We start from the raw sequence: 23,818 nt of genomic DNA on the forward strand, positions 1-23,818 counted from the left end.
GTTACTTTCTCTTTTATGAGGTTCAGTGTGGTTGGTTTTATGTGGAGGTCTTTGATCCATTTGGACTTGATTTTAGTGCATGGTGATAGATAATGGACCTATTTTCATTCTTCTACATGTTGACATCTAATTATGCCAGCACCATTTGTTGAATATGCTTTCTTTTTTCCATTTTATATTTTTTTGCTTCTTTGTAAAAAAAAAAATCAGGTTTTTGTAGGTATGCGGATTGATATCTGGGTCTTTGATTTGGTTCCATTGCTCTTCCTGTTTGTTTTTATGCCAGTACCAGGCTGCTTGCAGTACTGTACCTCTGTAGTAGAGTTTGAAGGCAGGAATTGTGATGACTCCAGAAGTTCCTTTATTGTACAGGATTGTTTTGGTTGTCCTAGGTTTTTTGTTTCTCCATATGAAGTTGAATATTATTCTTTCTAGGTCTGTGAATAATTTTGCTGGCATTTTGATGGGCACTGAATTGAATCTGCAGGGTTTTTTTTTTGTAAGATTGCCATTTTTACTATGTTAATTCTACCTACCTCTGGAGAAAGTGCTTTCAGAAGCACAGTAGGAAGGGGAAGTCGAGGAGGGAGCTACTTCTGATGGAGACAAGAAAAGGGAAGGAATCACTCCCTGGGCATCTTTCAAAAAGATGGTGACACCAAAGAAGTGGGTCTGAAGACCTTCTGAGAGTGACAAGAAAGAGAAGTGGACAAAGTCAAGAGTGCCACATTGTCGTCCACAGAGAGCACAATGTCAGGAATGCTGGGAGAAAGAAGGGCAGAGTCAGAGAGATGCCATGTAGCCCAACCAGAGACAGATGCTGGAACTTTAGCCGGTGAGTCACAGCCACGTGGTGATGCACAGATTAACAGAAATGAATTACATTAAGATGTAAGAGCTAGCCAATAAGAAGTTAGAACTAATGGGCTAAGTAGTGATTTAATTAATACACTTTCTGTGGGATTATTTTGGGTCTAAGCTAGCTGGGAGGCTGGGAACCAATAAGTGGCCTCCCCTCCTCCAACACCTACCCAAGAGCATGGGAGATCTTTTCATTTTCTGGTGTCTTCTCCAATTTTTTTCTTCAAATACTTAAAGTTCTTGTCATAAAGGTATTCTGTCGTAGGAGGCTGCTTATTGTTTCCCAGCTGCTCAGCCCCAAAGTAACCACACAGAAACTGTATTAATTAAATCACTGCTTGGTCAATTACTTAAGTGTATTGCTAGCTAGAACTAGAATTAATCCATCTCCATTATTTTATATTTTACCACCAAGCTCGTGGCCTACCAGCAAGCTTCCAGCATGTCTGTCTCCAGCAGTAATTATATGGCTTCTCCTTGACTCTGCCTTCTTTCTCCCAGCATTCAGTTAAGTTTTCCCTGCCTAGCTCTACTCTTTCCTACCTCACAGGCCAAACCAGCTTCTTTATTCATTAACCAATAAAAGTAAAACACAAACAGAACCTCCCACATCATTTCCCCTTTTCTGTTTAAATAAAAAGGAAGACTTTAACTTTAACATAGTAAAATTACAAACAAGAAAATAGGTATCAAACAAGAATTATGGTTACAATATTTATATCTACTTTATCTTTTATCATAACTAAAAATTATAATTATAACTATATATTCCTCAACTCCATCAAAGACTCCAGAAGGATATAATATTACCTAAGTAAACAGAAAGTGCATTGTAAGCGACTTCCAAAACCCTAGAATTGACAGAGACAACTCGCTGCCTGGACAGTCACCCAAAGTTCTTCTCTATCATTGGGGCATCCACCTTCAGCCTACAGACCCATAGTATCTGGTAGACCTTTCCACAAAGCAGGAAATTCCAAAGACAGTTCCACCTATATTGGCAGTTTGTCAGTTACTTTCTTCTGTGTCCTGAAGAATGTCTGGCAAAAACCCCGAAGAATGATCTCACTTTTAGGCAAGTTTAATAGTCATTTCTCTGTGGGTCCTGAATGTCCAGTTCACACAGCATACCATCAAGCAATCCAGGAAAGAGCAGTTTCTTGCCCAGATGGCTAATGAACTCCATGAGGAGCGTCTTCAATGCCCATCATCTTCTTGAAGTAATTGGTGCTGCTAGGAGCAGATGTGTCTTATTGTCATGAAAAGCCCTAAGTTCTTAAACATTTTAAATGCCATATTCTGTAGTCTTTGAAAGGTTTGAAGAATGCTTATCGATCTGAAATACATCTCTGTACATCTAGAAAACCTAACCAAAACGACTACAAGCTTGACTAACATGGATGACTATCTATTAACCTATATTTCTTAATTATACATTACATTTTAAAATGAGCTGCACAAACACAATATCTTAATCAAGACCTAGCTCTACTCTGCTCTATCACACAGGCCAAACCAGCTTTTTTATTCATTAACCAATAAAAGCAACACATTGACAGAAGGACCTCCCACATCAGTTCTTCCACTTGTTTGTTTAGAGTGAATAACTCCAAAATATTTTATGCTACTGTGGCTACTGTGAAGGGTTATGGTTCTCTGATTTATCATCTGTGTAAAGGAGGACTATTGATTTTTTTCAAGTTAATCCTATATCCTGCTACAATCCTGAAGGTCTTTATGAGTTGTCGAAGTTCCTTGGTAGAATTTTTTGGGTCACTTATGTAAACTATCAAATCATCAGCAAATAGTGAGAGTCTGACTTATTTTCCAATTTGTATCCCCTTGTTCTCCTTTTGTTTTCTTATTGCTCTAGCTAGAATCTCAAGAACTATATTGAATAGATAGGGAGAGAGTGGGCAACCCTGTCTTGTTCCTGGTTTCAGTGGGATCACTTTGAGTCTCTCTCCATCTGGTTTGATGTTGGCTGTGGACTTACGTATATTGCCTTTATTATGTTTAAGTATGTTCTTGTATCCCTGCTTTCTCCAAGACCTTTATCATGAAGGGATATTGCATTTTGTTGAATGTTTCTTCAGCATCTAATGAAAAGATCATTTTTTTTCAGTTTATATGGTGGATCACATTGATTGATTTTCATATGTTTAACCATCCCTGCATCTCTGGGATGAAGGAGACTTGGTCATGGTGGATGATTTTTCTGATGTGTTCTTGGATTCGGATTGCCAGTATTTTATTGAGTATTTTTGCATCAATGTTCATGAGTGACATTGGTCTGTAATTTTCTTTCTTACTAATGCCTTTGTGTGGTTTGGATATCAGGGCAATTGTAGCCTCATAAAAAGAGTTTGGCAATGATTCTTCTGTTTCTATTGTGTGGAACAATTTGAGGAGTACTGGTACTAGTTCTTGGAAAATCTTGTAGAATTATGTGCTGAAACCATCTGGCCCTGGGCTTTTTTTGGTTGGGAGACTTTTGATGCATGTTTCTATCTTTAGCAGTTATAATTTGTTTAATGTGCTTATCTGGTCTTGATTTAATTTTGGTAAGTGATATTTATCCAGAAAATTGTCCATTTCCTTTAAGTTCTCCAATTTTGTGGAGCGTGGGTTTTTGAAGTATGACCTAATGATTCTCTGGATTTCTTCCATGTCTGTATGTTATGTCTGATTTTCTGATTTTGTTAATTTGGATATTCTCTCTCTGCCTTTTGATTGGTTTGGATAAAAGCTTGTCTATTTTTTTATTTTCTCAAAGAACCAACTCTTTGTCTCATTGATTCTTTGTATTATTTTCTTTGTTTCTATATTGTGATTTCAGCTCTCAATTTGATTATTTCCTTCTATCTAGTCTTCCTGGGTGAATTTGTTTCTTTTTGTTCTATAGTTTTCGTGTGTTCTGTTAACTCACTAGTGTTTTTCCAGCTTCTTTTATGTAGGCATGTAGTGCTATGTATGAACATTCCTCTTAACACTGCTTTCACTGTGTCCCATAAATTTAGGTATGATAAGTGGATCATTTTTCTTGAATTTTAGGAAGTCTTTAATTTCTTCCTTTATTTCTTCCCTGAACCATTGATGATTCAGGTGAGCACTGTTTCATTTCCATGTGTTTGTGAGCTTTCTGAAATTAGTGTTGCTGTTGAATTCTAATTTTAAGCCATGATGATCTGATAAAATACATGGTAGGTATTATTCCAAGTTTTTTTGTAGCTGTTAAGGTTTGTTTTGTTACCTAGTATGTGCTCAGTTTTTTGAGAAGGTTCGATGAGGTGCTGAGAAGAAGGTATATTTTTTTACGTTTGGATAGAATGTTCTAGAGATGTCTGTTAAGTCCATCTGAACCATAACATCTGTTAGTTCCCCTATTTCTCTGTTGATTTTTTTTTGTCTGACAGACCTGTTCAGTGGTGAGAGTGAGGTATTGAAGTCTCCCACTATTAGTGTGTGGGGTTTAATGTATAATTTAAACTTTAGAAGTGTTCCTTTTACTTATGAGAGTGCCCTTGTATTTGGGGCATAGATGTTCAGTATTGAGATTTCCTCTTGATGGATTTTTCCTATGACTAGTATGAAATGTCCTTCTTTGTCTCTTTTGATTGATTTTAGTTTGAAGTCTATTTTGTTATTTTGTTAGATATTAGGATAGCTACACCATCTTGTTTCTTAGGTCCATTTGATTGGAATTTTTTTTCCAACACTTAACTCTGAGGTAATGTCTGTCTTTGAGGTTGAGGTGTGTCTCTTTTATGCAGCAGAAGGATGGATTCTGTTTTTGTATCCAATCTGTTAGCCTGTGTCTCTTTATAGGTGAGTTGAGTCCATTTATATTAAGGGATATTAATGACAAGTGATTGCTAATTTCTGTTATTTAAGTTTTTGTTATTGGTGATGTTATTGTGTGTGTTTTTCCCTTTTGGGGGATTTGCTGCTGTGAGATCTTCCAATGTCTGTGGTTTTGTGGATGTAGTCAACTTCTTTGGGTTGGAGTTTTTCTTCTAGTACTTTGTGTAGGCTGGGTTCGTAGCTAGGTATTGGTTAAATCTGGTTCTGTCACGGAATATCTTGTTTTGTCCATCTATGATGATTGAAAGTTTTGCTGGGTATAGTAGTCTGGGCTGATATCCATGGTCTCTTAATGTCTGCATAACACTTGACCACAACCTTCTGGCTTTTACAGCTTCCAATGAGAAGTCAGGTGTAATTCTGATAGGTCTGCCTTTATATGTTACTTGTCCCTTTTCCTTTGTACCTCTTAATATTCTTTCTTGACTCTATATGTTTAGTGTTTTGATTATTATGTGGCAAGGGGACTTTTTTTTGATCCAGACTATTTAGTGTTCTGTAAGCTTCTTGTATCTTTCTTTAGGCTGGGAAATTTTTCTTCTATGATTTTATTGAATACATTTTCTCTGCTTTTGAGTTGGACTTCTCCTTCTTCTATCCCTATTACTCTTAGGTTTAGTATTTTCATGGTGTCCCATATTTCCTGGATATTTTGTGTTAAGCTTTTGTTAGATTTAATGTTTTATTTGACCAATGAGTCTATTTCCTCTATTGTATCTTCAGTGCTGGAGATTCTCTCTTCCATATCTTGTATTTTGCTGTCTATGCTTGCATTTGTGGTTCCTGATTGTTTTGCAATAATTTCTGTTTCTATAATTTCCTCTGTTTGTGTTTCCTTTATTGTCCCTATTTTCATTTTCAAGTCTTGAATAGTTTCTTTCATCTGTCTGATTGCTTTTTCTTGGTTTTCTTTAAGGGATTTGTTGATTTCTTCCAATTTTTTGTTTGTCTTTTCCTTCATTTCTTTGAGGGAAATTTTCATTTCCTCTATGAAGTACTGAAACATTCTCCTAAAGTTATTTTTTAGGTCATTTTATTCTACTTTATCCATATTTGGTTGTTCAAGTCTAGTTTTTATTAGTGTAGTGTTGTTCTTTGTGGTGTTGAGTGTGTTTTTAACTTGTCTACCCTTCTTTTTCTGATTGGTGTAATTGTGGCTGTGTCTCTGACGATCAATCTTTCAGGTGCCAGTGTATCCAAGGCTCTGATGGATGCCCCTCGTGGTGCAGTCAGGGCCACAGTTCCAGTCACTCCAGAGGTCACTCAGTGTTCCTGGAGGTTGCTCAGCACTCCCAGAGGTTGCTCTGCAATCCCAGGTATCATTAGGGCCTGCTGCCACAGAGATTGCTGGTTCAGGGCTGCTCCCACTGAGGTCATTGCCTTGGGCCTGCTCTGGCAGAGGTTGCTGGCTCAGGCCTGCTCCCTTGGAGGTTGCCAATTCATGCCCACCCAGTCTGCAGAGGTCTCTGGCTTGGGCCTGTTCACTCAGCTGCCCCATCTGTTCCTGTGAAGGTCATTGCCTCAGGCCTGCTCAAGCAGGGCGGGGAGGGGGGTAACTGGCCCAAGCCTGGACCTCTGGGAGGTTACTGGCCCAAGCCTGTTCCTGTGGAGGTCACTGCCTCAGGCCTGCTCCAGCTGAGGTCACTGGTTCAGGCCTGATCCTGTGGAGGTCACTGGCTCAGGCCTGTTCCCACAGAGGTCTCTGGCTCAGGCCTGCCCACCCCTGTGGTTGCTCCCTTGTACCTGCTTCTATGGCAGTCCCAGAGCTCTTCTTAATGGCCACATTCTTCTCAGAGATCTCCCCAAAGAATATCTACCTGATACCTCTTCTAGGTAGGTCCTTTTTCAACAAGAGCTCCCCTAGAAATGCTAGTGCCAGGTTCTGGTCCAAATCCCCAGGATGACTTGTCTTTGAGACTTAGGTTGGCTTGTGGTAGGGGGTTACAGAGAACTCAGTTTAGGTTACACCTTGGGTCCCACTGGCCTACCCCACCTGATTGGGCCTCCTACCAAACATCCCTATGGAAAATCAGTACAATACTTGTAAACAGAAAAACAAAAAGAGACAAGAGGACTTTTAAGTGATGGCTTCGGGGAGGCTCAGTTGTGATGGGCACAAAGTATTACTCACCCATGTAACCAACAGTGCCTACACGGCCACGAATAAGGTCTCCTTCAGGGATCTTCACAGCCAGTCCCAGGTCTGAGATCCGAATGTGGCCTGTTGGGGACAACAGGGTCAATGGGTTCCTAAGGTCACATGAACACCCTGGTCAAGGACATAGACACACAAGGCCTCTGCACAATTTAGATGTGACCTCAGCCTGCTCTTACAGGGTAACCATGTGACCTTGGGAGACCGTAGGTGAGATGTGTAGAAATTATACATAATAAGGGAAACATTAATAAAAATGCAAAAGGATGCTTGGACAAGGCTGGTCACTGACTGACCTACACATTTAATGTCCCAACAGGCTTTCTGGAAGGCTGAGGTCACAGAGTTTAAAATATTCTGGCTGACTCTCGGATTGCTTCACAGGAAAAATATGAAGTTCTTGACATTTTGCAACAATTTGCTTAAGGGGAAAAAACTGTAAAGCAATTTGAGAAGTCACTCCCTGCCTTCCTGATTGGTCTTTGGAGTTTTTTTTCCCTTCAAAGAGATGGAGAAATGAGAAGAGCAAGATCTGGCCTGGACTCTGAGTTCAGAGTTCAAACTGGCCCCCAAGGCCCAGGCAGCACTGCCTACCTCTACCTATGCAGAGTCATGGTTATATTTCACACTCAGGAAGGAGCACATGCCCTTGTCCATAAATGCCTGTCAGGCCTGAGTATCTCAGATGGCCTCCAGCTCTGTGGTCTCTAACAGGAAAGGGGAAGAGAGCCCCTGTGGGACTTCATTGTGAGTAGTTCAGAGAATGTACTGTGGCCTGGACCTCTTGGAGGATCCTGTGCTCCTTGTTTCTCTACACACAGCTCTCTCTCTCTCCAAGTCACCAAACTGGGAAGGAGGAGGGGGGCTGTGTATCCCAGGAATATGCAGGAGACTTGGTAGCATCTTTGTCATGGTCAGGCTGGCCTGAGTCTCAAGCCTATTTTATGTAAGATGGATACTTGGATGCCACCTGTCCCTCTGTGGCAGGAAGAACTAGGAAACCTAGTTAGATGCATGAGAAACTACTCTGTAGGTATGAGGGAATACTACCCACATGCTTATACCCAAGGGCAAGTACAATCAGAGTACACAGCTAATGACATATCCACAGCTACCTGGAGTCAGCAGGCTGTTTTCTGTGGGCCATCACGTAGTACCCTCACTACACAGTCCTCTTCATAGTGCCCATTACAGTCCTGATGTTTCTGCTTCACAAACAGGACAAGGAGCAGGACAAGTGGCATGGATGCCCAGCACTACCCAAAACCTCCAAATCTTTGCCTCTTTGCTTTTGGTCATCACTCTCTGTCGCTGACACTGGATCTGATGTCAGAGTCAGCTGAGCTACACTACTTCACAAAGAAGGATCCTCCCTCAGGCCCAGGAATAAAGAGTGGTAATGGGATCTTCTGCCCTATGGACCCCAACCCTTTCCATGGTCCTGGTCTAATGCCCTCCATTACTGAGAATGTCTGCAGGTCCTTGCTCTAGGTAACTTGGGACATTAGCCTCAGACTGTAATGGAAAAGGCCCCCCATCTTCCAGTCCCTGACTTACCATAATCATCCAGCAGGATATTCTCTGGTTTCAGATCTCTGCAGGGTGAAAACAATAGGCATCTGAGCATGGCCATTCCAGGCAGCAAAGACACATTGCATCTGAGCTGATCAAACAGGCCCAGGGGCCACAAGATGTCTGCCTCCCACCTCTGGGTTGAGATAGTCTGATCTCTATGGCTCAAGACCATTGTCAGATCATTTCTCTTCTCCCAGTAATTTAACACAAATGCTGAAGTTTGCCATTGGCTTCTTCTCTTTCCTACAGAGTAACTAGGAGGTTAGAAAAGGCCAATTCTAGTGCCTATCCTCACACAGGTGGTCCATGGGGCAGAAGACACTGGCTAGTACGGCCAGAGACTCCCTGGAGGGCTGGGAAGACATGATATCACAGAATACCCTGTAGGCAGAGCAGGTCCTAGAAACAAACAAAGAGAAGACACCAAGACCAGAGCACCAGTGCTACCATTAGGAAGAAAGCTCTAGGGTGAAGATGGGTCAGGGGAAAGATGCCTATGGAAGAGATCCCAGGAGGCTGGCTTATCTCCTAAGTCCTACTGTGTCAAAGCCCAGGATTAAGCTCAGGCAGAAGCCACAGCTGCTAGTGGTGCTGTTTCATCTTATCCATAATGTCTCAATTCACTGACAGGATCTTGCTTATAAAGAGTAACTTCTGTCTTCCCAGAGAGGGGAACAGACAGAAAACTGGATATCCCAGAGAAAGCTGGGTGAAGTTGTAGCTTAGAGTAGGATATGCAACCTCATTGTTACATCTGGAATCTGGACGGAGGCTCCAGTTCTGCACCAGCCAGCTTTGTTTGTTTAACTGATGGCAACTGTTCTCGAAGGAAGTGGTTCATATACCCAAATCCTGGGCAGTCTCACCAAAGGAGATGGGTATTGTGTACCCTTCTTTATTACAGACCAGCTTTGCTGCCTTTTATTATTTACATAGGTTTCTTTTGATGTGTTAACATTTCCAAGTAAAGGTAAGAACTCTCAACTCATGAAACCAGTGGCAATGGGTTGGAAACAACAGATTGCCAGGAACCACGGGACAGGATCAAATCCACGGACAAACTAGGACAGGTAGAACAAGGAGGAATATCTTTGGTCAGTGTTTCTCAATCTGTGAGTTGCGACCCCCTTGGTATGGAATGACCCTTTGAAATAAGAGGTAGACTAAGACCATCAGAAAACATATATTATGTTTTCATTATGTTACATTATGATTTATAATAATAGCATAACTACACTTAGGAAGCAGCAACAAAACTAATTTTATGATTGGAGTCACTACAATATGAGCAACTGTATTAAAAAGGTCGCAGCATTAGGAAGGTTGGGAATCACTCACTGCCTTAGGCCTTTCCTGCTCTAGCGGAAGGGAATTTGGGACTCTAGAGTCTGTCCCCCATATACCACCACACTTTTAAGTGAAAGGCACTTAAAGAGGCTCTTTTAGCTCTTAGGGTAACTCTTCTGACTTCTTACTATAATAAAAAACAAAACAAAATTACAGGCAGGGGCTATCATTTGGGACAGGAGCTCTCAGGAACATTCTTTATTGCTTCTAAAATCCTCTTGGGTTCCAAAGACAATCTTTACCCAGAAATCCCATGTAAAGTCATGAACTGAACGTGTGGGTGCCTGGGGTGTCTGTGAGGACTGACGGTATCACATATGCTGGCAGTGCCCAGGGTAGCGCTCCTATCATCTGTCCTTACCTTTCAGGAGCTTATCACAGTTTGATTTTCTTAAAGACACATGATGGTAGAAATCAATTTGCTACAAAAACTAGATTACAGTGGGTCCCTTGAGAAATGTAATGCACCTAGCCAATATCAAAACATCAGCCCCTTCTTCTGAACACATAAGGAAATAATTCAATATTTGCTCAAAACGCAGAAGGAGACAGAAGCGATGGCTCAGTGGTTGAAAGTACTTAAAACTCTTCAAAAGGACCAGAGTTTGGCTTCCAGCATTCATATCAAGATGGTTCACAATCACCTGTAATCCCAGCTCCAGAGGAGCCACTGCCCCTTCTGGACTCAGCAGGCACTGATACAGACAAACTCACAAACACACATAAATTTAAAAAAAATAAAAATCTTTCTTAAAAGTACAGGAGAGGCAACGGAGTCTTTCAAAATCCTGTGCACTAGGGGGAGAACATGAGTGCTGTTCACTGTGAGAAGCATCTTGGTATGGGCTCTATAGAGTCCAGGCCATTGTGATGTTAAGATAGGGGGAGGTGAAAGTTAGCTAGGCTCAAGATTGGGTGAGGCAGGTCATGTGGTGATGTGATACCCTTAGAGAGTTGGTGCGGGAGAATTGTCTGTATTCTGTCAATCATGTCTTAAATAAACACTGACTGGCCAGGCAGGAAGTATAGGTGGGTCAACCAGACAGGAAGTAGAGGCGGGGCAATGAGGTGATACCCTTAGACAGTTGGTGCGGGAGAATTGTCTGTATTCTGTCAATCATGTTTTAAATAAACGCTGATTGGCCAGGCAGGAAGTACAGGTGGGTCAACCAGACAGGAAGTAGAGGCGGGGCAATGAGAACAGGGGAATGCTAGGAAGGAAGAAGCCCATTTCTCCCATTCCAGCCCAGATCACCGAGAAGCAAGATGTAACCTGCCTGGCTGAAAGGTATCAAACCATGTGGCTAACATAGATAAGAATAATGGATTAATATAAGCTACAAGAGCTAATAAGAAGACTGAGCTAATGGGTCAATCAGTTTATAATTAATGCAGACTCTCTGTGTGATTTGGGGGCTTGCCAGCTGTGGGGTACCGGTCGGGAGAGATACCCCGAAAGAGCCGGCCCTCATGTTACAGACAGTAACTCTTCCCATATCTTACTGGGACTGATTCAAGGATTCACTGAGCATCCCTGGGCCATACTCTAGGAGCACTGCTCACCTATAGACAGTGTTCTCACGGTGTAAGTCTTCTAGGCCACAGAGGATCTCAGCTGCGTAAAACAAGGCTCGCTCTTCTTCAAAGCCAGGGTTCCCCATGTTGTAGATGTGAAACTTCAGATCACCACCATTCATGATGGTCAGGACCAGGCACAGTGCATCTTTGGTCTCATAGGCATAGGCCAGGTTGACCTGTGAACACAAGAGCAGCACTATAATAAGGTCACAGCAACTGTCACTGACTAATACTTCCTTCTTTTGGATCATTAACACTAGGAGGTAGAGGGGAGTGGAAGGGACAAAGCAGCTCATACCCTGTGCCTAATTCTCCCCTCGCTGACCCTGCCTGCTTTCCCTCACAGCCAGCAAAGAAAGAACTCAAGCTCAGATCTTCTGACAAGTGGATCAAAGTAAAGGGCTTAGAGCTTCCAAACTACAAAAACATGTGCATACATTGGTTTGTTAAAACCGGATGTTGCCTATTTGGCTGGTCAGAAAAGCAAAGCATAGTGGCCCTTTATGCTGTAGGAGGGGAAGTAAAACTTTGGAGCAGTAAGGACCTGGCAAAAAAATCTGTGAAAGATACGTCAACAGATGTGGATCTGGTGGATTCCAGATACCTACGATGTAGAGAATGAGGCAGGTGGTGCTGGGTTAAGGCAATTTACACTATGCTGTTGTCTCCACTTTGGGAAATTGTACAAATGAAATCGGCCACTGATGGCCAGGCTGAGGATAGGATGTAAACATCAGGAAGAATAGGAGTTATTTCTGAGGAAAGGAGACAGTCTGGTAGCAGAGGTGGCAAGCGCACTGGGTTCTATCACCAACGACTGGAGTTGACCCTCTTCCCTCTGCACCTGCCCAGGTGAGCCCCAGGAAGGCTCCAGGACCCACAGTGGTGCTACTAGGAGATGAAGGGAGAGGACCTTAGATCATTGGGGGTATCCTAGAAGGGGACTGTGAGACCTGGTGACCTCTTGTCTCTCAATTCTACTTTGTTTTTGGTGTAAATCCTACAACAACAGGGCTACTTGATGTTGGATAGGAAGTTCCAGAATTGGGAGCTAAAATAAATCAGTGTTTTTTATTAGTTAAATGTCTCAGATATTTTGTTATAGTGACAAAAGTTGACACCAAGTATTATTGTGGGAACTCTCTGCCACAGGTAGTGAATGGAATCCACTTAAAGAAGGTGTAGCCATCAAAACCAATGGACCTTGAAGATGTGCCAGCCCAGGCTTGTCAGACATACCATGCTTTTCAGAGTAGGACCCACCAGCACCCCTGTCACGGATAAGGGTTCCACTGAGCAGCATCAAGATGCCACAGACAGGGTCTGTGCTGATGCCCATGGCTTCTGATAGCATCAAAGGCCATGTCGATGCCAGGGGTCTGGGCTGCCACCTGGAACCATGCAAATTTGGGTGGCCTGCATTGCCAATTGAGGCCATAGTGACATCCAGTCCTGGGCTGCTACCAAAAACTATGTCTGGGTCCGTGGTCCTACCACAGTCAGGTTCTGTGTTGATGTTCATGGCACATAGTAACACCAAAGTTCACATAGACGTCCAGGGCTAGGCGGAAGCCCAGGGTCTGGATAGCCATTGAAACCACACTGGTGTTCGAGGGCCTTGCTGCTACTGGGTCCATACTGATCTAGGTGGCCTGTGCTGCCACCAGGGCAGTAATGATGTTGGGAATGAACTGCTGCTGATGGTCATGTCTGGGTCTGTGTTCCTGCTACAGCTGGGGTCTGTGATGATAGCTTATGCTGGAGAGGATGTGGAATAATGGTCATTCATTGCTGGTGGGAATGCAAACTTGTGCAAACACTTTGGAAATCAGTGTGGCAGTTCTCAGAAAATTGAGAGTCAACCTACCTCAAGATCCAGCAATACCACTCTTGGGAATATACCCAAGAGATGTCCAACCATACTACAAAAGCATTTGTTCAACTATGTTCATAGCAGCATTAGTTGTAATAGCCAGAACCTGGAAACAACCTAGATGCCCCTCAATGGAAGAATGGATAAAGTAAGTGTGGCAAATCTACATATTAGAGTAGTACTCAGCAGTAAAAAAAAAAAAAGACATCTTGAATTTTGCATACAAATAGATGAAAGTAGAAAACACTATCCTGAGTGAGATAACCCAGATCCAAAAATATGAATATGGTATGGACTCACTCATTAGTGGATTCTAGCCATAAACAAAGGACATTGAGCCTATAGTTCATGATACTAGAGAAGCTAAGTAATAAGGTGAACCCCAAAATAAATATATATATATATATATATATATATATATATATATATATATATATATATATAGATCTACCTGGAAACTGGAAGCAGACAAGATTGCCTGACAAAATTTGGGAGCAAGGGGGCAAGGGTTAGAAGGAAGAGAAGAAGGGGAAGTGGAGGGGGAAGGGGAATATTGGGAAAAGCTTGAGGGAAAAGAATAGCTGAGATGGAGAAGGACAGATATGAGAGAAAGGAAAGAGGTATCTTAATTGAGGGAGCCATTTGGGGATTAGCAAGAAGCCTGGCCTTAGAAAAATTCCCAGAATCCACAAGGATGACCCCAGCTAAGACCCTAAGCAATAGAAGAGGGGGTGCCTGAACTGGCCTTGCCCTGTAGTCAAACTGACGATTATCTTAAATATCACCATAGAATCTTCGTCCAACAACAGATGGAAACAGAGGCAGAGACCCATATCGGAGCACTGGACTGAGCTCCCAAGGTCCAGTTGAAGAGCGGAAGGATGGAGAGTACGAGCAAGGAAGTCAGGACCATAAGGGGTTCACCCACTGAGACAATGTGCCTGAGCTAATGGAAGCTCACCAACTCCAACTGGATTGGGAATGAATGAGCATGAGATCAAACTAGTCCCTCTGAATGTGGTTGACAGTTGGGGCAGACTGAGGGGCCAATGACAATGGCACCGGGATTTGTCTCTACTTCATGTACTGACTTTTGGGGATCCTAGTCTCTTTGAATGTATACCTTGCTCAACCTGGATGTAGTGGGGAGGTTCTTGGACTTTCCACAGGGCAGAGTGCCTTGCCCTCTCTTAAGATTGGAATGGGATGTGGGGAGGGTGTGTGGAGGGAGTGGGAAGGGACTGGGAAGGAAGAAAGTGGGAATTTGAATTGGTATTTTTAAAAGTAATAAAATAAAATAATAATAAAAAGGAAAAACAAAACAAAACAAAAAACCCAAAGCAGAGATGTATAGTTTTGTTTTTTTGTTTTTTAAGGGAATGGCTAGGCTGTTGGTATAGATAGAGGAGAAAAAGGTCAACTTCAGGGTAAAAACTATCATAGCATAATATGTAGAGGACAGTCCTGTTAGCTAAAAAATAATAAAGCCTATATATGAATAAAGTATGCATGGAATGATTACCCATAGAGGGAGTTATTTGTATTTATTGTATATCTGTCTGTGACATTTGAATTTTACCTCTCACATATTTTAGTTTTTATAATAACATGTGGAAGAAACATTTAGAGCTTACCAAATACCCATATACCTCCATACTCCCCAGCCTCTTCTGCCTCATCCTGAGATGACTAGCTGTGACCAGTGGATTGTGGGTGGAAACATGGAATACTAGTCAAGCAGGGATAGTGAGAGGTCCCAACAGAGACCCCCCGCCTCAGCATTCTTTCCTGGCTTTGGTTAGGGTAATCAGTAAGTGAAGAGGGTAGGTCAATCTGACTGGACTTTATGTGGCTGAAAGATAAGCTTTTGTTGTGTCTAGCTAATTAAAGTTAGGGATAATTTATTATTTGGGCAGAGTCTTGTCTAGACTGACCTGGAGGCATACACACAAAATAGCATCTCTCTAAGAAACTTCACCAGGATGGTCTCCACCACAGTAAAACCAGACAACAGCATCCATAGAACCCAGAGATCCTTGTCTAGGTCAATAGTAATCTTGTTTTGTTCACTGAGGAGTTTATAAGGTGGCCTTGGAGAACAGGGATCCCAGAAGTGGGGACTCACTGCATTGGAGGACCAAGGGAAGGAAGTCCCAGTCACCACAAGAGTGGGCCTGTGGCTGGGCCCTGAACACTCACCACAAACTGGCTGTTGACTTTCTCAAGAATCTGCTTCTCATTGAGTGCCATGGACTCTCCTTTCCTCTTTTTGATCCTCTTCTTCTCTAAGCGTTTGCAAGCATACATTTTTCCTGTGGCCCGAACCTGGCAGGCACAGACCTACAGGAGAAGCAGACACTAAGGTTATATGATACTAAAGTGGTTTACCCAACTCCAAGGCCAGGATGTCAGGTCTCTGGAGCTAGAGCTGGTGGGTTCAAAGCCAGCAGGTTTGACCTGTGGTTGTTGGACTTCAGGACATCTGGCTCTGTACCCAGCACTGCCTGGACTCTGTCTTCATGAACTAGCTCTAAGGCGCCTCCTCCCCTGAGAAGGCTCCTGGCCTTGAAGGTACTAAAATGACCACAGCATAAAGTCAGATGACTGGCTGAGGCATCAAGTGCTACCTCTGATTCCCACATCAGGCACAAGTGAGTTTTTTCCTGCCAGCTAAAGAGCTTGTTTTGGAAGTACAGTGAAAGAAGACCTTCACGAACCCTAACTTTACAATTCAGAAAATGGGAAGAGTATGACCTTGCCTAAGTCACCAGTCTTTTCTGAACAGTTTTCCTTGGCTCCAAAATGGAAACAAGGCTGACCTCAAATATTGAGAAGACCACATAACATTATTAAATCTCTATTCCTGTAACAAGATACATTAGCAGTATTACCTGGACCCCTCATTGGCCAAGGTTGTTCAGTGCCCTCATACCTCCTCATACACAACCCAGGGGACCCATCCTTTCCTTGAAGCCCACACTTGATGTTGTGGAAAGAACCTCCACTTCACCTGCCCTCACAGGGCAGCAAAGGCTCTTACTACTCTCCGTTCTCTCTCACAAATATGTCCACACCCAGGCCAGACCCCTTGCTACCAGACCTCTCTGCTAGCAGAGGGCCAGGGCAGAACAAGAAGATCCTTCTGAAAGCACTACTGATCTAAAAGGAGTGAGGAAAGGGAGCAGAGGCCAGACCCTTTAATGAAGATTTTCACTCACCTCTCCAAAGCCCCCTTTGCCCAGCACTCGGTACTGCCGGAAAGTATTTTTGGTCACTGGTTGCCTGAAAAATATCAAGATTCTGACATTGACATCCTGAAGGTAAGACTTAAGACCCATAAGAAACAGATAAGGTGGCTGGCAAGGAACAAGCCAAGGACATGCAATGCCTTCCTCTGAGGCTATACTAGAGACTCAGACCGTTGGCTCTGGATCCTGGGCAGCTAGGGGCTGAGCCACCCTGGCTTTCTGAGAAGGACAAAGAGAAGGTTTGGAAGAATAAGCCCAAAGTGCTTAGCCAGGTTGAGTCAGGACTTCTCTCTGGAGGAACTCAGTCTGACCCAGGCAACCAAAGGCTCCCTAGTTGCTACCCTCCCACTGACAACATCCCTTTGCTCTCTCCCAAACTTACAGTCTGTGGCCATACCCAAAAGGGAACTCTGCTTCATATGGTATGTATGTGTACATATGTGTGTGTGTGTGTGTGTGTATGGCAGAGGCCACATAAGAACATACAGATCTCCCTACACCTGTAGAGCTCAGTTTGTTCAGCAGGTGCCCATACTTGCTATTCTGGGCACTCATGAGCGAGTGCACCTTGCTTAGAGCAAATGTTGCTGGTTATAGGTCTGTTTCAGGTACTCTGTGATCATCAGCTCTTAAACGTTCCTTCAAAGGGACTGCTTTGCTATATTTCCATCCATCCAGGACACTAGAATACCATGGATGGCCAAAGAGGTGGTGATAAAATACCCATCATTTTTTGTCTTCAGCATCCTAATTCCCAAATAGATGCCAAGAACTCCAGGGTAAAAAGCTTGTTTTTTACCTGATAAGTCCTGATAAGTCCTGGTTGGCAAGGACTTATCAATGTAACATGGGAAACCACCTCTTGAAGCACAAGGGCTATTCTCTCTCTCTCTCTCTCTCTCTCTCTCTCTCTCTCTCTCTCTCTCTCTCTCTCCCTCTCTCTCTCTCTTACACACACACACACACACACACTCCATGCCCTATAAAATTTCTGAGCAGGACAGAGGCTAGAGGAGACTGAACTGGGTCAAAAAGCTGGGTCCATTTGAGGAGGAGGACTGACAAGACACCATGTCACAGAAACCCTCAGTACCTGGCCTCCTACTTAGCACTAAGGCATCTCAGGTGTCCAGAGAAGCCTACTAAGAGCTACCATCTGATACAGGGCAAGAAGCCTTTCCAACAACCACAACATTAGGGCAGAAAAGTTTATATTGGCATAACCGTTTACAATGCCTGGAGAATAAACAGTCAGTCACCACTATTGCAGAGGTCCTCTACTATAAAATGATTGTTCTGCAATTTCCTAGGAAATTCTTGGCTAACCCTGGGAGGGAAAATTCCCCTTAATATTTCAGTAACACAGTTTAAATATGTCATGATTGAGGGGAAAACATTGGAGAGGTGGGGTGTCATCAGTGATGTGGGGCATTCCTAATCTAGGATCCTATCTTATTGGCTCTAAGAACTTAGTACCTTCCAAAGGGTATATTCTTAACTTTGTAGTAATCAAAATGTTCATTTCATGAAGCTAGTGCAGATAAATAAAAAGAAAGCCAGTGGCCACAGCCAAGAATCAATTAGAATTGGACTGCTGGGTAGAATGAGAACCAAGGGCTTGAAAGACTTCGTATTCAGATTCTGGCCTTCGCCAGTTCTTTGCTGTGTAGCCGAGAGCCAACCCACCAGACTTTCTAGGCCTTCCATCTTCAATAAAATGGATTTAATGAGAAGGAAAACGTATCCATACCAAAGCTTCTCATAAGTTGCTTTTGTAGTAGATGTCATTATTTGTAATAAAGAACAGGGCTGTTCTGGGGATCTTCAAGCTGACCACACCTATAGCTAGATGTGCCTTGCTTGTGAGCGCTGTCATTGATTGAATGTAAAACTGTGTCCCCAAGGTTTGTATGTTGAAGTCTTGGATCCCAGTGCTGCCATGAACAAAGGTGAGACCTGGTCAGGTCATTCTCACTGGTCAGGATAGAAAAACAGTGGCTTTAAGCAGGTTGCTTCCATGAAGAGTGTTCTGAAGTATGCATAGAAGACGGGTCTTCTCTGGGGCCTTGAGATGGCTCCTGGCCCATAGCCTTTAACTATCTGTGAGGGACTTGGCCCATGAGTGCTGTACATGTACAGTCCACGAGAATAATACAGCTTCCTTCTCTGAGTATGGAGCATACCACTGGGATACCAAACTTCTGTGGAAGAGACTCCGACCTGAGGGGACACTTTCATTCCCAGTCTATCCAGGAATGCTTTAAGCCAGGTATAAACTCTGTTAGTCATAAAATGAGACTGGAATATTTCTTCTAGCCCCTCAGAATTGACTGGCCTAGTCAGAGACGAGATAAATCATATCCCTTTCATGACTTTTGCTTTCTTGTCAGTAACAGACAGGCTATATGTGCCCAAGAGAGAGCTACCCATGACAGAACTCTGAAGAGACTGGGGCAGCAAATAAACTAGACAGTTGCCCAATCTCACTTATAATTAGTGAGGGGGGAAATAAAGAGTAAAGATACCCCACTGCTCAGTAGTGGGAGGAAAACATGAGAACAGTACAGAATATAAGGAGCAGGGGCTCAGGCACTGGCAGGGCTAGAAACTGGAGGTGGCTGTTTTGGAGGGCAATTGAGCAAGTCCCTCACAGATTACAATCAGTGCCTTTTGAGAGTGTACTGCCAAAAGTACACAGAGTTTTATGTTCAAAGCTATTCATTCTTTAGGGAAGGTAGCACAAAAACCTAAGACTGGGGGCTGGGGGTATAGTCAACATATATTTAGCAGGTGCAGGGTTTGATCTTCAGAACAAGAGAAAAAGAGAGAGAGAGAGAGAGAGAGAGAGAGAGAGAGAGAGAGCGAGCGAGAGAGAGACAGAGAGACAGAGAGAGAGAACACAGTATACAATAGAGAAAGACAGAGAACCAAAGAAGCATAAATAAGTTGATGTGTATGGGGGCACAACCCAGTCAATACTTGCTTTCATAAGTCCATAGCATTTCTAGAATACCCAAAACATTAATGGAAGGAGAGTGGTCAATTTGATTATCACCAGGAGTTTACAGAAGGTATCTTATCTCTGTATGAATTATACAGATGAACTCTACCCTACCCCTCACACTCGCACACTTCCATGTGATGAGTGCATGGTACTCACCTTTCTAACCATTTCCACTGCAGAAAGCGATCGAAGTACATGCTGTCCAGGTACTCATGGAAGGGGTCTCCCTTCAAGTAGTCATGGACAGACCTAGTCCAGAGTGACAAAAAGATGAACATGTTATAATTTACACCTTGAAGGAGCTAGACAGAGTCTAGTGGGTTACTGCCTTCAGAATGCAAACAACCCAAGCCTTGCAATGGATGCTCCACACCTGGCCAGAGGCCTGTTTGTTCTTCAAATGGTTGCTTAATCAGATTGACCTTACAAGCACTAACAGTGTGCCTGCCATGGGCCAGCATTTGTTTCAGGTCCTATAATAAGGCAGGGAGTATGGCGTAAATATGCAAATGGAAACATAAAACAGTAAATCACAAATATTAAGTCAACAGTCTCAGAGATGAGCTATATTAAATTACAACTTAGGAAGAGTTCTCTGAAGAGACCATGAGCTGAAGTGAGACTAGATGCAGACTTGCTGAGGTAGAGAAGGGGCAAGGATTCATAGGTGGAAAAAGACAGAGTGGGATACAGTCCCCAAGAACCCGGGCTTTGGATTTAGTCTAGAAGAAAAAACACTATCTTTCAAGGAGGATAAGGATCTGCCTAGGTAGGCATGATTTGCCTACATAGGTGGGAGTCTGTCCAGATAGATAAGGGTCAGCCCAGGTAGGCACAGGTTTGCCCAAGTAGGCAAGTGTAGACAGAAGTTTTTGTTCCACCTGATCCCACAGCCATTCAGTCCCAAAGAAACACACAGAAACTATATTAATTACAAACTCTTTGGCCTATTAGCTCAGGCTTATTATCAATTAGCTCTTACAACTTAAATTAACCCATAATTCTTGTCTATGTTTAGCCACATGGCTTGATACCTTTTCTCAGTGAAGCATTATCATCTTGCTTCCTCTGCAACTGGGTGGTGACTGATTCTCTCCTTTCCTCCTTCCAGAATTCTCTTAGTGGTCTCCCTGCCTATACTTTCTGCCTGGTTACTGGCCAATCAGTAGTTTATTAAACTAATACAAGTGACAAATCTTAAAAGTGTACAATAGCATTATTCCACAGCAGGCAAGACCTATTCAAATAGGCAGGACTCTCCCAGATGGGAGGAGCCTGATGGGTAGAACACTTACTGAGCACAAGCAGAGAAGAGTTCCTTGCAAGGCCTCTGAAGGAGCTTCGTCTCTGTCTGAGAGACCAGGTCCTGGCCAACTTGGGCTATGAAGACTGGGGACTAGAAAAAGGAAAGTATTGTTGTCAGTGAAGAGGGAGGAACAAGGTGGCTGGAACTACCCCATAGATACAGGGTCAAAGACAAGCCAGATGCCAGGTGAGGGTAAAAAGATGTAGATACCTGTCCCAACATTTGGCTGCCTGCCCTGTCTGCGCCCACTACACACACATACAAACACTACACGCACAATTGGCCTAGAATGCATGGACAGTGTTTAGTGTGGCAGAGAGGTTTCTAAAATGGACGGCAGTGAATGAGCCCAGATATAGGGTGAGATGTCCCGCCATGTGACTTCATGGAGGGCTCTTTGCATTTCAGAGTCTTGTTGCCCCAGCTTCACCCATTCCCTCTCTGCCATTCACCCTTGCCAACTGTTCACAGGATTTGACACACCAGCTGAACTTCAAGTGGAATTTTAGTAAATTACTGGGAAATTTTTAGAAAACTGCAACAAGTGGACTCCAAAAAAAAAAATGCAATGTGAATTATGATGGCTTGATTTTTCTCCCAGCTACAAAGATGTAGCTATAGGGCTAGGACACAAGCTAAGGTTCATCAGGCAGTGCCTACAGGAAGCTGATCTTGGGGGTGGTGGGGTGGGGAGGTAGCAGCTAGTACATCCCTACTGAATAAAGGAAGTGGTTGACTTTCTGTTCCTCGTGGTTTCAAATGCTGAAATCCATTTCTTCTTTCCCAGACCTGCCCTCTGTGTGAGCTTATCCCCCTTGGGGACTCCCTCCTCAGCTGGATGGAGAGGCCCAGCCCTGGTGGAGGTGGCCTGTGGTGTGGCTGTAAAGGCATTTTCACCAGAGCACATTTTCCACCATGAGCTGTCTTATGTGGTAGCAGTTCCCTCTGCCTTCTGTGAACTCTGCCTGATCTACTGCTGTCCTCTTCCCATTCTCTGCCCTAAGAACCTAAGACTGTGCCCAAAGAGAAGATGTTTACTCTCCTCCTGGAGTCAGGGGCCTGTGCCACCTTTAACCTCTGACCTTAGCCATCCTGTGGCTCCATCTCTTTCTCTGGAAGGAGGTACTCCAGAGATGATGAAGGCTTCTTTGAACTTTGAGAATTAATGAATTTTTCAAAGTTTCCCCCTAAGAAGAAGATAAATTTGGTTGGGGAATTCTGGCAGTTTAGTCTCTTCAGAGCCAGTAACTGCAGGCAATGAAATTACATGTCAGTAGCTGCAGGCAAATCTTACTCAGGAGAAACAGAGCTGGCTGGTAGGCCACCTGGGTTGGGAAGGTGGGTGCTATGCCTGGCAGATGGCTGCTCACTGCTTAAGGGTCAATCACAAAATGCCTTGGATCAGGGTCTGATTTTGATCCTAGTGTGAGTCAGCAGAGATAGCATAGAGACGCTGGATATGGGAGTTGTGGGGAAGAAGGAAGCCATTCTTTAGCTTCACAGAGGAGAGGCCCAAGTTGACAAACTGTCTGTACTAGGCACCAGAGTTTATCTGTTTTTCACATACACAAGACCCAGCTTATTCCTTATCAGCCCAACTGGCAACTGCCATGGGGAGGGTAGGAGAGAAAAAGTTAAAGCCAGTGTGGTATTGACTTCAAGTGTTTTTCCCCATACAAATGACATGCCATAAGGTGACAGACACCCTACCAGAAAAGTCCCAATGTCTCTTGGTTACATATGGTGATTATACAAAATGAACTAAAACCAGAACTTGATAGCCTTCACATTTTCTTACCCCTGACTTTTCTTTACTAACAAATGAAAGTTATTTACAGATCTAATATTGGAAAGCAACAAAAAAAATCTATACAATGTTTTACATACACTAACACCCAACCTTGCTCAATAATGAATGGAACGCCTGACACACATTACTATTTAATATAAACTTTGGCTCTATGAGATAGGGACTACTATGTCATCACCTTGCAGAAGATGAAAGCTCAGAAAGGTTAAGTAATTTTCTCAAGATAATGTAGTCAAGAAGTGGTAGAGAAGAAATTTGAACCCAGGTTGGATTACTTTTGGTTGAGATCTGACTGGAAGTAATGGTCCTCTATCTATCTGCTAGTGTAGAGAGCAAGACACTCTAAGGTCTGCCAGCAGCCTGTAAGTTCACAGGAAGAAAAGATCAAAATGGGCTGGACCCATCTCAAAAGACTTTTGGGAAGATAAAGTCAGAGACAAAACAGAACCTAGCCTGAAGCCTCTTCACTCCTCTTCAGCCTTTACTTGTAGGTGAGAGTAACCACCAGGGTTCTTTTCTCAGGGACAGCAGGACTGCCATGAATCTGAAGGTAACCCATTTATGTACATAACATCAGGCAATTCTCTTACTTGGGATTGGCTGCCCACAAGCAAAGAGCACTGGCAGGATAGCCACAGAATAGACAGATAATAATGTCTTGGTTTAGTAACTATGGGTTTAAATTCAGCTTCTGGTTCAACTAAAGAAATTAAGTGATTCAAACCAAATCCTCTTTTCAGTGATTCCAAGAAGAGAGAGATCTAGACTGGAAGCCTGAGTCTGCCAGAAGAGTTAGACAGAAGACACCAGGTCGGTGCACAACTCTCCTGAGAACCCTGGGAACCCTCCTGCTATGCTCTTCACTGCCTTTTTCTTTTTCTTTTCTTTTTTTTTTTTTGCCTTGTTCATGACTCTCCCAGAGGCTTCCTCTTCCTGTTCTTGGGGCTCCTAGCAGTTCTTGAAGTCTAAGTTTACCAGAACACACCTCTCCATGCAGAAAAAAAGAAAAAACTTCATGTAAGAGTTTTCCTAGGCACTGTCACACATTAAAAATAAAAATCCTCCATGACATTCTGAAGCAGAGCAGGCCCCTGACAGTGGGTGGCCTTGTCCCTTTGTTTCTATCTAGACCTCTTTTCTCCCTTTTGTCCTTTGGATATCACCTCCCTGTGTTATCTACTCTGTGACCCTAAGCTT

The 23,818-nt window shown here is 43.2% G+C and overlaps 1 protein-coding gene across 3 annotated transcripts in view; it reads right to left on the reverse strand.

Moving 5' to 3' along the window:
* Grk5 (G protein-coupled receptor kinase 5) overlaps positions 1 to 23,818 on the reverse strand; it is a 229,731-nt gene that overhangs the window by 15,973 nt on the left and 189,940 nt on the right. For all 3 annotated transcript variants that reach the window (XM_048423316.3, XM_048423315.3, XM_048423317.3), the window contains 7 exons: positions 20,801 to 20,901; positions 19,662 to 19,754; positions 16,472 to 16,535; positions 15,453 to 15,593; positions 11,366 to 11,556; positions 8,438 to 8,475; positions 6,857 to 6,946 (listed from right to left, as the gene is read on the reverse strand). In XM_048423316.3, the coding sequence (XP_048279273.1) occupies positions 6,857 to 6,946; positions 8,438 to 8,475; positions 11,366 to 11,556; positions 15,453 to 15,593; positions 16,472 to 16,535; positions 19,662 to 19,754; positions 20,801 to 20,901 (718 nt within the window). The remainder of the gene's footprint in view (positions 1 to 6,856; positions 6,947 to 8,437; positions 8,476 to 11,365; positions 11,557 to 15,452; positions 15,594 to 16,471; positions 16,536 to 19,661; positions 19,755 to 20,800; positions 20,902 to 23,818) is intronic.

The sequence above is a fragment of the Myodes glareolus genome, chromosome 7 (genome assembly GCF_982192425.1).
Source record: "Myodes glareolus chromosome 7, mMyoGla1.1, whole genome shotgun sequence".
Taxonomy (NCBI): Eukaryota; Metazoa; Chordata; class Mammalia; order Rodentia; family Cricetidae; genus Myodes; species Myodes glareolus.